This window comes from Aulostomus chinensis, chromosome 10 (genome assembly GCF_037954235.1).
Source record: "Aulostomus chinensis isolate RoL2024-O1b breed Wild chromosome 10, RoL_Achi_v1.0, whole genome shotgun sequence".
In the NCBI taxonomy this organism is placed as follows: Eukaryota; Metazoa; Chordata; class Actinopteri; order Syngnathiformes; family Aulostomidae; genus Aulostomus; species Aulostomus chinensis.
Window position 1 is genome coordinate 9215105 of NC_141329.1, and position 13530 is coordinate 9228634.

General features: G+C 42.0%; 2 protein-coding genes across 3 annotated transcripts in view; one reads left to right on the plus strand and one right to left on the minus strand.

Annotated features, from left to right (window-relative positions):
* gjd1b (gap junction protein delta 1b) overlaps positions 1-11132 on the minus strand; it is a 27218-nt gene extending 16086 nt beyond the window's left edge. Inside the window, exon 1 of one of the 2 annotated variants that reach the window (XM_086215940.1) lies at positions 10983-11132. Coding sequence is in view for 1 of the 2 variants with exons in the window: in XM_086215939.1 (XP_086072065.1) it covers positions 4906-4976 (71 nt within the window). In the remaining variant the exon portion in view is untranslated. Of the gene's footprint in view, positions 1-4905; positions 5884-10982 lie in introns of those variants that run through there. The other variant, XM_086215939.1, reaches the window with a different exon arrangement.
* dmac2 (distal membrane arm assembly component 2) lies at positions 10500-13509 on the plus strand. The gene is made up of 6 exons (XM_086215944.1): positions 10500-10609; positions 11032-11222; positions 11555-11635; positions 12358-12497; positions 12595-12757; positions 12845-13509. The coding sequence occupies exons 1-6, from the start codon at positions 10592-10594 to the stop codon at positions 13017-13019; spliced, it is 768 nt and encodes a 255-aa protein (XP_086072070.1). The 5' UTR covers positions 10500-10591; the 3' UTR covers positions 13020-13509.
* The last annotated feature ends 21 nt before the right edge of the window (positions 13510-13530 follow it).

Sequence of the window (13530 nt, forward strand, 5' to 3'; positions counted from 1 at the left end):
ATGCGAGAAGTGTGAAAGCAGAGACAGGGAGATGAATAGATACCACAGGTCTCGCTTGGCCTTTTGTAAGTGTCTCTTTTTAACAATTGCTCCGGGGAATTAGCCACAAGCGAAGCAAAAGCCTCTTTTGCACTATTTTCTTTCCTGTTTCCCCCCAGAACATAAATATAAGCTTCCTGCTGTACAAACAAAATCATCTGTCACCTCAGTGGGGATTGCAAGTACTCCACAGGGCATTCACAAAATAAAAGCATCAGGATCTACAGGTCATGTGACAGGCACACTGTGTCATAAATACAGCTCATATTGGCTTGTTGGAGCATAGGAGGACATGAGGACACACACACAAACACATACACTCACACAAACAGTAACACGCACACACACATACACGCTACTTTCCTAGAGAGATGAGCTCCTGAGTGACACCGTTCAGAGCAGACGCACGGAGGAGCCATCCCGTGCAAGCCAGTCTATTTTAAACTTGACAGTAGGACCGCAACGATGCAAAAACTTGATCACCTCCTGAATAGTGTACATATGAAGACACACGCTACGATATAAACAATGTGCTCCATGACAAGCCAAGACAGACAGCTTCACAAAGCTGCAGAGTGCCTGAAACAAAGTGCTTGTTGCATTGTCTCAAAGTAGAATCGCACAGAAGGTATGCGTCGGCTTACTTGTCGAACTTCCATAGACTGAGACTCTAAATTTGCAAAATATAATATGCAAAGCTATATATTTGGCTGATGCATTTTTTTAACGGATCAGAAATGTGACAAAAGTCACAGAATTTTCAGTGTCCCATATATACTGCTCTATTTAGTTTATCGGAAGCATTCTCAGGCTTTTCTCTGGCTCGAATACCTTGACGATATACTGAAAGAGTGCATCATGTGTCAAAATCAAGCCTCAGATATTTTCATGACCTTTTAGAGTTAGTCACCCCTATAAGTGTTACATTCAGCTTGTGGCAGATCGTGTAACACAGTTCTTTGCCACCAAAGAAATTCATCCCTCAAAAGTCAACAGAAAAACAGACAAAGGACCAAACTTATCATCGGGAGTCCTCTCAGAGGCAGAAGCAGTGATTCACTGGGTGTACACTTAAAAAGCTATTGTGGGAATAAATGTTTGGTCTGCCAATTATGGTGGTTTATTTTAACTGGTGAAAAAAAATCAATGAGGTGTTTACAGCTTTAAACACTCTCTTAACATTCCCAGTGACTGATGAGGCCATTTGTACTGCAAAATGGATGGTTCTAAGCCTGTTTCCTACAACCAACTCCACTTCCTGTTCTATAACTGGACATCAATAATGGCTCAGTGGAAGGATGGCCTTGCATGCCCCTCTGACCAATAGCAGCTTGCAAAATGGGATGATAGCCAATGGGAGAAGGGTGACAGAGACATCATGAGGGATGAGTTGACAGTAGTTAGGTAGAGAGTGCTGCTTTATCACTGTTGATCCCCCGTGGCTGCGTACCAACAGTCTATCACATGATCCCAGGGAAATCGATTTACACCTGGCCCACTGCCGTAATGACGGGAATAAATCTCAGGTAGCAGGTGGACCCAAACACACACACACACACACACACACACACACACACACACACACACACACACGCACACACACACACACACACACACACACACACACACACACACACACACACACAATGAGCTAGCGGACAAAGCCGAAACCTATCCAAGCACATGTAATACACCCACCAAGTACATGAAGCTCATGTTTGACAGTCTTGGTATTAATGCATGCACGCACGCGCGCACACGCGCACACACACACACACACACACACACACACACACACACACACACACACACTCTCACACTGACGGCAGACTGTAATGTCAAACAAACAGCTTGTATTATTTTCCCACTAATGTAGGTTATTATCATGGCAGACCCAGCAGCAGACACACAAAACCTATCCAACGCTTCTTCCTGCACAATTGCACCTTCACCTACCAATGGGATGAGTGAAATCACAGCAGAGGGACCAATAGGTTTTCGGATTGCGGGAGTATTAGTGTGAGTTTATAAAAATTAATGTCAGCAGTGATGGCCCAGATTAGATGGTTTTGAGCTGTACAAATACCAGATTCAGGGATGTCACTTACGTGCACACAGCAAATAAAGCTACAAATGGAGGACTTTTCTCATGGTCAATAATCCCTAGTCCAAGTTCTCATTTAAATAACAATGAATGAAGTTCTCATCTCATTGATGCAATGGAATATACAAGAAGCAGCGATCTATTAGAGGCATTCTGACAAGGAAGGGACAGGCTAAAGTCAATAATCTGGTCAACTGGACAGTCAACCAATATGTCAAATCAGTGTACAGCTGTGAAATGAGAGGGAGTGCAGTATAAGGGTTGCAGCTTTGCAAATAACTAGATTTACACCTTTGCAATACATGTAGACTGCAACTGCAATCTGAGTGCAACTGGGTTCAACAATATTTGAGGCTACATTTTAAGACTGCTAATCCCCATTTTCATCATTATAAATGACTACTCATTTTTACTCAGAGCAAAGTGAGAAAAAAAATCCTTACATGTCTTGTTTTGTCTGACCAAGAATGCAAACGCAAGATATTCAGATTTTGATTAGACAAGGCAAAAGTCACGCCAGCATCTGTGGGAGGTACGTTAAAATATTTGCAAATTTAAACATAATTTCACTGTCCTCTAACTTTATATGACTTTTGGGACTTTGTCTATCCATCCATGTCTCATTCATTCATTCCATAGTAAAGCTTGTACTGAGTATTCATTTGCAGATTTGTGTCAGAATCAGGAGTGGATAATCGTCAATAATTGTTATTGCTTTCACGCAAATCAGTCCCCTCGTTAAACAGCATTTTTCACGTCTTCATCTTCAAATATCCTACAGCATCAAGTCACCATCAGCTCTTAAAATCTCTGTACGTCCTTCTTGCAAGTGTTTTTTTTTTAATTCTTTTTAAGTTAAACTCAGTACATCAGAACTTACTCACAAAAGCTGTTCCCATTTTCTATGAAATTCACTAACTAGTAAATTCGAATTTTAGCATTTCCATGTGAAGGTTTCAAATAAGGTACTTTAAAATATCTGTTATGAATGGAAACATTCACTGTACTTTTGTGACGCTCATTCAGTTGCAATATTTCAGGCACTGCTATCCAGCTGTCTTTGTTTTACAAAGTTGGAGATCAGCCACCACAAATTATAGAGAGAAAATCATAAATCTTCAAGATGGCATATGAGGAAAAAGCTAACTACAAGAGTTCAGATTCAAGTGGAGTTTGTATCTTTGGGTGCTCTGATTTCCCCCCACCATAGGAAAAAAAAAAAAAAAAAAAAACTTGTACAGGATGGTAATGCTCCCGTCTAACAAAAGCAACCGTAACTGTACCGCCTGCAGATATGAGTATCTTGACATTCAAGCTGCAGCAGAAACACTTCAACTGTCTGGACAACAGATGTAATCTGCACAAAGAAGATCTGAGGGTTTTTTGTTTTTTCTTTTTCGCTGCCGGATGTCCTGGGTGCCCTGCTTAGGTCATGACATGCAGCACCATCTCGTGATGAGACAGCCCTCTTGGCCATTTACCAACGCCCTGCAGACTGATGCCATGTGTCTGCTCGCTTGTCTGTGAATAACTGCTCTTCACTCCCTGTGCCTTCACTTTATCTTTTTACTCGCCCTCCATCATCCACTACACGTCTCCCCCATCAAGCACTCCTGTCAATTCCACTCCTCTCCTCTCAGCCACTTCCTCTCTTTCCTGCTTTCCTTTTTTTTTCTCAAGTTCCTTTGGGGATTTGTGCTTTTACTCTTCAGCAGACCTCTCTTTTTCCTTATCACTCTCACTGAGTGCCTGCAGCCAGTATGACGAGTCACTGCGCTTCCACTTTCTCATGAATGAGGGGAAGCAAAGGCTGACCTATCGCTGATCTATCATATCCCCAAAGGAACTGATCATTCAACCGATGCAAAAACAAGGCTGGCAATCACATCATGATTCCCCGAGTCAAAAGTCACACTTTTTTTCTGAGAAGAACACTCGTCACCTCATAAATTGGCTGATATTTATTCACTCAATAATTCAAGATTTACTCGAGTCATAGTGAGTCATTATGGCTGCAGGGGAGGTTGGTGTAAATTTTTATCTCGAATGAACCCGTGCTGAACCTGAGGTTTTCAAAAAGTGTCCCAAGAAAACCTCAAACTCAGGAATATGTCCTTTACCAGATGTAAAATCATGTTTAATACCGTCTGCTGAGCTGATGCGCCTCTGTGGCTAAAACGCTCATAAATAATTTCCACCTCTGCAGCCTAGAGAATGAGTTATTCCACCTAAAATACAAGACATCTCAGCTTGTAGGGGAGTGCATAAATCATAACTCTTGTATTTGTGACAGTTTTTTAAAATGGGAAATGACTTCATACTATAAGAGTGGAGGAGTGATTGTAGACAATTATATGCACACTTGTGTATTGTGGGGCCGGGGATGGGGATGGGGGTTAGTATGGAGGCAGAAAGTAGTGAATGAAGGCAATGTGAAGGCGAGCTGTCCTCGGTCTGCTCAGGCAGCTGTGATATCTAAAGCCTCTGCGTAGGCTAATAGTGTGTCTCCTGGTTGCCTAAACCTCCCATCATGTCACTCAGGGGATTAAAGAAGCTAAAGGCCCCCCCCCCCCCTACTCTGCCAACAGCCCCCTTTGGACCAGGAGTCACTCGTTGGAAGCAGAGATGGATTCTTGCTTCAAACATGCAACAAGTACAACGGCATTAGGCGCACAGAGTCAAATAGAATGACTATCTACATTTCACACACAAATACACACACACACACACACATACATACACACACTATGACAAATTCTCACCTCCCAATCATAGTCGAATGCTGCTGCACAGCAGCCTCCAGGAGGCGCTCGAGGATGGTCCACTCTCCCATGGCTGAGGTTTGGAAGCATCCACTGGGGACAGGGAATCAGGGCTGAGCCCACCTTTTCAGTGGGACACCTGTGCTGGTGTTCAAGTCCCTTTTTTGGACCCTTTGTAGGGGTACACGAGGTAGGGAGCAGAACCTGGAGAGCGTCTAGATAAAAGTGTTCAGAGGAAGCTCAGTGACACCACAATGTTGCTGCTGTTGCCTCCACCAAAAACCCTCAAACACACACCAATGGCTGGGATGAAGCTTGTCTTTGTGCTTGTAGTACACACACTCTAATGTGTGTATTGTGTGTCCATGCACCTGCTCACGTGAGTGTGTCTTCCCACTTTCCTCTGAGGGCACCTGACCCTGTTTGCGTCCTCACGCATACACATACACGCACGTGTGCTTTCCTTCCTCTGATGAGTTTTAAGGAGCCGCCACAGTTAGTGCAAACACACATCCATCAGCCACACGCTCACACACTCATTTGACAGCATCTTGTAGTACTCTAACCGGGCTCAGGTCCATACTCTCATGTGAGCCTGAATAACGAGGGATCTGTGTCTCTATTCTTCCTCTGCTCCTCCATCCTCTTCATTTCTTCCTCTCTTCCAGGTCTTCCTCTAGAGATTCCCTTCGTCTCTCCTGGTTTGTTTCAGCCAGCGCTGGAAAGAAGCATTGCCCTCCTCCTTCCACCACCACTGTCTATGTTCCTCTGCTCCCTCCACTCGAAACCGTTTGAGTCGCTAGTTTCTCCACACCTCCTCCACCACCACCACCTCACTGCCTCTCTCTCTGTCTCTCTGTTTTACAGGAGGCAGCTCTCCCTTCTTTTGTACCCTTCATCTTGTTTTTCCTTCCCACTTGGTCTCTCTCTCTCTTCCTCTCTCTCTCGCTCTCTCTCTGCACCCTCCACCTGCCTCTGTCTCTCTCACTCTCTCTCTGTGAGGGAGCAGGCAGCCAGACCGAGCGTGTGTCTAGAGGATTAGAGCGAGGAATCATCTCTCTGCTCCTCCCCCCTCTTGCTCTCTCTCCATTACTGTTTACCCCCCCATCTCTTACTGTCACCGCCGTTACCTCACAACACTCCTCATGATTTCTGTCTACCATCTGTGCTCATCTTCTCTCTCGATGTGTTATATGCATTGATATTTCACTGCAAAGATGATGTTTGCTGTTTACACAAACACATACACACACATACACACTGAAACAGTGCCATGTGGAGGCTATGCAAGCATGCTGAACACAGGAGTGAGTGAGTGCATGCGTGCGTGTGTGTGTGTGTGCGCGTGTGTGTGTGTGTGTGTGTAAAGGGAGATGGGGAAATGGAATTAGCAACAGTCTTCAAGATTTGGAGTAATTTACTCGAAGAGGACAATCATTCTCACGTACTCCCATTACTCTCATTATCTAGTCATGTTTTTTTTTTAATTGTTATAATCTTTACAATTCATAAACTTCAAATAATCACATTTCAATAACTGCAGGCTGTGAAGCGATTTATTTTTTTAATTATTTTGTTGCTTTTAATTGTAGTCATGAATAAGACACTGTTTCAGATGTTTCCAAGCCACACGTGCGGTAGCTGGGAAGGATCATAATGGTAAATCCCAATAATGAGATGTGTGTTCTTCAATTTCAGTTGATTTTTTTTTTTTTTTAGTTGCCAGCATGACTACCAAATATTCTTTTGTTTGTTTTGATCATCATATTTTTATATCGTGAGTTGCACTTCACAATCAGGATGCAGGATAATATCGGCAGTCTTGGTAGTGATTATCATCATTTAAATTTATCGATATTCTTCAAGGTTGGATGTTTATATTGGCCTAGTTTTGCTCAATTCTCTTTTAAATTTTTTTTATTTTTTTAGATTTGATTTAGGTGCTTTTTAAAAATTCCTTAATTAAAACAAATAGTGTTTTTCATCATGTAAAAAATAAACTTGATTTTTTTACTGATAATATCAACGTTGGAAAGCCAAATCAGTCATAAAATATCGTAAGAAAATACAATATTGTACATCACAGCCGTGTATCTTAAAAATGCACTTCTCATGCATCAGCGGGCAGGCAGCTGTTTTCAGGAGTCAAGCTCCAAAAACAGAGCTGAAAGATGGACGAGTTTTAAATTTACAACCATTAGATTCATCAAAACAAAAGGTTATTCAAGTGTTGCAGTCACAACATTTTTAGCACTGTTTCCAAGTAAAAGAATTGCGCCTTTGTGGAGTTTGCCGCTTTGTTTTTGACCTCAGCTGGCTGCAGCACTAATCTCAGTGTGTCCATGTGCCTCTGTGTGTGCACAGCTACACTATCTGTGAGCCCGACACAGTAAAGAGGTGAGACAGGCAGGGGGACACTGGGCCGCCATGCAAAAGTCGTTTTGCTGTCAACACGCTTGGGTCACGTGACGATATTCACTCGCACACACACAAGCACTCACACAGAGAAGCAGCTGAGCAAATTGCAGTCTCTCAGTTGCTTTGTCTGTCAATCACAGCTCCTTGGACCACAGCACTAATCTATTCTGAAAAGGGGTTATGAGCGACAGCACACACAAACGTAATCCGTCCCACCCCTACGCCAAGACCAAGACAATCTGGCAGCGTTGCGTCTCCCACGTGAAGGGAGTACAGCAAAACAGGAGAAAAACAATCAACACAAACAACCCAGCTGCTTTGGCATGACCTCACAAGAAAACACTGCAATATTTCTCCAGCCCTTAAATATCGACAGTAGAACGACAGCTCAGTTATTTGCCTATAGGGACGTTTTTATGCTTTGTGTGTAATTACTGAATGTTCTTCCAGCAATGACATTTTTAGCCTTTCATGGTTTTTAAAGATGGCTGATTTTTTTTTTTTTTTTACAAATCCCAGGGATAAATTCAAACCCTCTATGGCATGAATTATTATTATTGGCACTTTTAGAGTACAGTTGCATCCTGGAACCGTACGTGCCTTTTCTGGGCCGGCTCATACCAACTGACAGGCATTTTAACAAAAGCCCACTGCCCCTGAAACAAAGGAACCACACATTCAACACCACTGATTGTGGATCAGGATAAATTTTCACATTACTGCTAGGTTTTAGGATTCATTTCTGCTCCCAATGTGTTTCCACATTTTAGAGAGGAATGCTGCACTCTAACCTCACTAACATCTATTTTTACTTTTTATTGATTTATATAAGCTCTACATTAACATTAACAAGCTGCTCAGTAGTTTTACAGTTAATACTTAAATTAACTGAACCAGAAATTTCAGCGTGACAACAACAGCAAATTAATGATTTGAGAGATTTTTTTGAGAGTAGACAGCTAAAACCGCACGTTAGCTAAGATCAGCAGCTATGCAGGTGCTCAGGTGTTGTTGGAAGATCCCAGCGCGATGACTGCAGGTGGGAGACACTGAGCCAATACTTCCACTTGACCGTTAAACATCACAACGGAACTTGAAGTAAGAAAAAAACAGAATTGAATAAAATGGAGTAGTTTCTTTCATGTTGTTGGTGTTTGTACTCCTTCACATCCCACATCTAGATTTCGATCTACATTCATTTTTCTGTGTACTTTTCTGTTTATCCTGACCTCTAACATGATGTGCGGTCTTCATAACTACAGTGAGGCACAATGAAAATGTTTGTGCATAAAACAACAACTGGAGATGAATACAGCCCATGAAAACACAGATGCAGTATATGAGGGTAAAGCCTGATCAGTAGTACAGTAGTGAGGCGAATTTCACCTCTGAAACACTTCATCTTATCACTATTGATGAGGCTGATGAATTCAAATTAAACTGACAAAGACTGATTACAGTAGAGGTCTCGGCTCCCACATCCGCATATCTAATTTTCCAAGCTCCGACATCAGAATCGATGATCATAAATCTTAGTGAATATTAGAGTTAGAATGCAGGAACACAACCAAATACATGCACAGAGCACAGAGGGAACAACAAAAGATATAACTTGTTCCCTCTATTTAGTTATTTTGAGGCAATAAGATATAACTGGTTCGCTCACTTTAACTCATTCTCAGCACCAAAATATAACTTGTTCCCTCAATGAAGTTATATCAAGGCAACAAGATAGTATGTATTCCCTTAATGTGGTTATGTCAAGACCACAAGATATAACCACCTCAGTCAGTTTTATTCATTTGTGGCAAAAAAAAAAAAATATATAAATGTTGTTATTTTAAAGCCACAAGTTACAACTTTCCTCCTCATGCATTTGTGCCCATGATATGTGTTCCCTAACTTTATCTAATTTTAGGCTACAATATATTAATTTTTTTCTTCAATTTCGGTATTTTGAGGCCACACGGTACAACTGTTACATTAATTCATGCCCCAAGATTATAACTTTTTCCCTCAATTTTGTTTTTCTGTGGCTACAATATGTCACTTGTTCCTTCAGTTTAGTAAACTCACGCCCACAAGGTCTATCTTTTTTTTTCTCAACGTAGTTATTTTGAGGCTGCAGCACATTTTAAAAGCACTTGCACTAAAATATTGCCTGTGTGCCTCCGCAGGTATATAATTGAGATTATGGTCCAGTAGTCCATCTATACGTAACACAAGCCATCTCCTAATCAATTCATTCATTCATTCCCTCAGCCACTCATCCTTTACTTCTCTGGTCCATATGTTTGTTCAACCACACAGTCAGTAATGTGATTGGTTCAGCCTCACAGACTTGTCACAGCCTCTCCTGCTATCTTTCCATCCACTTGTCCGTGTCTCCAACAATAATGAAGAGCTTTTGACCACTGAATGGATAAATCACCATGCAAACCTGACGCTATTAAATTAAGACTTTGCAATACAATGGCTCTTCTTTTCACCACCACTCGATGGCAAACGTGCAAGAGGAATGCAAGCGTGATGTCATTGACTAATTGTTTTGTGCCAGCAGGTGCGAGCCGTCTGTCACATTCATGCTCACTGTGAGTGCAGGCGCTTGGGGAGGTCTATATATGTGTGTGTGTGTGTGTGTGTGTGTGTGTGTGTGTGTGTGTGTGTGTGTGTGTGTGAGAGAGAGAGAGAGAGAGAGAGAGAGAGAGAGAGAGAGAGAGAGCGAGAGAGAGGTGTTGTTGCACTCGTTTTCACTGATACATCTGCCAGATGAGGTGAGATGGGATGCTATTTCAAGATGCTGTCTTTTCTCCCAAGTGGTAATACATTGAAGGTTTGGATGATGCTTGGGGCAAAAGTCCATGATGTTTTTAATCCTTCCTAAAAACCAAAAATAAGATTAAGTTGGAAGTGGCAAATAAGGTATTTTACTCTGTCTACTGTTGCCACAGACTTTAAAAAACAAAAAACAAAGTTAATCTCCACCAGCTCCTTAAACACCACTCATGAGAGCTGGGTTTTGAATAGAAATAGCTTAGATTGTAAAAATATCAGGATAATCACATTAAAACAGACATGAGTGTTTGTGTGTGTGTGTGGGGGGGGGGGGGGGTAACTTTGTAGTTGGAGAAGAAGGATAAATCAAGCTCAACCCGATCAGTGTGCTTGTATCGTAGCGACGCCTTGTGGTCAACATTACGAACAACTGACTCCTAAATGAGAAAGCGGGACTTTTGTCCCTCACGAGATTCCGTAGGACGAGACTGTCATGTCGGCCACATTACTGGTGAGTTGCCCTTCATATCTTGATGTATTTGCTGTGGTATTTGAGTTTACAGATTTTGCTCACAATGAATGACGGCTTATATTTTGAAAGACCATGGTTTTCATGCGGAACCACTGCGTGTGCTACGTCGTTCGTGCTAACTTGAAGTCTGTGTATTATGCTGTTATTGGGTGAAGTTCAGCCACTTATTCTTCTTTGCATTTGAAACAATAAACAATAATTTCTAGTACGAGTAGGCAACGTCAGCAAGCAATATCTCTTTCTCTCACATACATAAACATTTTAATGAACAGAAGCAACATTTTCATTAGTGCTAAGCTATCCCACGACTCTTTTGTTTAATATAAAAATGCATTATTGTTTATGAATTTACCTGCCTACCACTGAAGGACATAGTCACCGGTGGCTGTTTTTGTCCTCAGTCTTTACTCAGGTGCTGCCAGCGGCCATCGCTCCTCCATGTTGTGAGGCGACCATGGAGCTCCAAACCTCTGAGCGCTCCTGGTCTACAAAATAGACTCCTCCTCTTCCTCACCCAGCGCTTCTATGAGGTGGAGATGCTCCTCTTGAATAAGTCTCAGTGGAAGAGGAGAAGGATTCAGAAGAAGAATAAGTAAGAACATCCCAGAGATGCTCCCGTAGTGCTGGTGTAGCTCGCCGGTGTCTATGTCTGAGAGGACTCAAAGGATCGACTGCGTGATAATTCCCAACAAACATAAAATAGTTTAGTTGCAGGATAAGCCTTCAATTTATACAGACTTGCAGCCAGCAATGGAGATATTTTGTACATTTCTGTCATGCGATACTCATCTTTTCTATTTTAAATGAATATGTCTGAAGTGATTAGACTGAGTTGTAATATCATACATGCTAATCATCTGGGATATCACATGTGTCAAGCTGTTTCAGGTTGTCATGCATCTGATAAGTCACATGACTTCACAGGTACTATAGCTTCACTCAGAAGTATTTCGGGGAGAACATCGCAGCAGCCTATTTTATCTTATGTATGAAGGGAGGATTTCGGTAAGTTCCTTGTTTTGTTGATTCTGTTCCATTTATTATACAGAGTGACAGCTTTCAATTCATATGTGTAAAAGAATAAATATGGAACCCAAGGTAATGAATGTTAATCAGCATCAGCTGTGCGAACCAGTTATAAGTTCTGATTATTGTTTGCTTTTAATAATTTTCTTGGGAATAGAGATTAAATATTGTCAGAATGGACTTTCAATGTTAAGTTTAGGCCAAAGGTTCTGGGTGATACTAGTGGGAACTTGTAACTTCTTATTGTTATTGTTAAGTAATAAATACGACTTAACAATACTATGAAACAGATGAATGCAGCTAGTTTTCAGAGTGAATATGCAAATATTAGTGTTAATAATTTCAGTAAAGGCAATGAAAAAATGTAGTGTTCAAGCCAACTGATTTAGTGACCGATACAATGCTGTGATGAAACCAGGTAGACCTTATTAATAAGGCCAAACAGAAGCTGACTGTTGTGCCCAACTTTGTGTTTTTAGTACTTTTGTATTGCAGTACCTCCTACAGAAAACACTTTCTACAGCTTCAGCCCAACCATGTGACTTCTATCATACAGTTAGCTGGGTGTCAGATTCAGATATGTACTTTGTAATGTATTTGCATCAAATGCGTAACATGGCCGCATAGATGTAGAGAGGATGCATCTTAGGTCCTTGCTCCAGATGTGTGCTCCAGTGCTCATGGCTGTGCTCCCTCCTCAGGTTTTGTGGCCAGTCAGACTGGTTCCGTGCAAACCAGAAAGGCAAGTTCAACTGGGACTTCTTGAATCACAAAGACACAACCCTGGAGGAAGTAGACATGAACAACACATTCATCACCTATGCTGGACTGGCTAACCTGGGTACTGAGCTTCAGTCCTGTTTCTTTGACCCCTTTAATACCACTTTTCGTCTGCTGTATTAATTATTCATGTTTTTGATCTGCTCCTCCTTCCTCAGAGGGACAACAAAATTTGCGGACTTTGTCTGTGCGAGAGTGTCCCGAAGTGGATGACTGGTTCTTGGCCAGGCTCCATATGTTCCAGGACTCTCTGGAGGAACTGGACATCTCTCATTGTCCACGTATCACCACGGGCGGCCTGGCTGCCCTGAGGAATCTCAAGTAATCTAATTACCCAAACACTCTGTCACAACAGCGCCTTGTCAAGTTACCACAGCTGAATTAACTTGTTTGTGTCATGTGCTGCAGGGTCCTGCGACGTTTGGATGTGTCGTCCCTCACTGGGATCTCATGTCCTAGCTTGGTGATCATCCTGCTGGAGGAGATGTTACCGCATTGCCAGATAACCGCCACTGGCTACGACTTCAGCTTGACAGAGGAGGGAGGCAAGGAAAAGGCAGAGCACATGCAAGGGCAGGCGTAGAAAGAGAGAGAGGTCTTAGATCATGCACACGAGAGAGAGTGAGAGAGATTTGTGACAGAGCAAAAAATATCTGAGAAGTCTGATCACTAACAACACTTCAGCCCCCAAGTCTTATTTTTGGTCCAGTTTTAGATCATCACAGAGGGACTCAGACACAGAAAGTGTTTGTGAATTGTACCACTTTCAACTGCAGGGCTGGTGGCACGCTCCTTTTGTATGAGCCAGTTAAAGATCCAAACATTCAGAAAAATGTAAACATTAGAAAAAAGAACATCAGAACTACCACAGGTATGGTGGAGTATTCCATCTGCTCAGACCATGTGTTGTCCTCCCCATGATTAACGTGTGATTTCTTATAATAAATCCTCAAGAGTTCCTGTTCAAAACAAAGTGCACTATGTGGTGGTAACGTTATATGTTGCTCAAATGAAAATATGTTGTGAATAAAGGCTTATATCATGGTTGTGAGTATACTTACTTAATGAACACACACTCGTGGATCACAATGTGG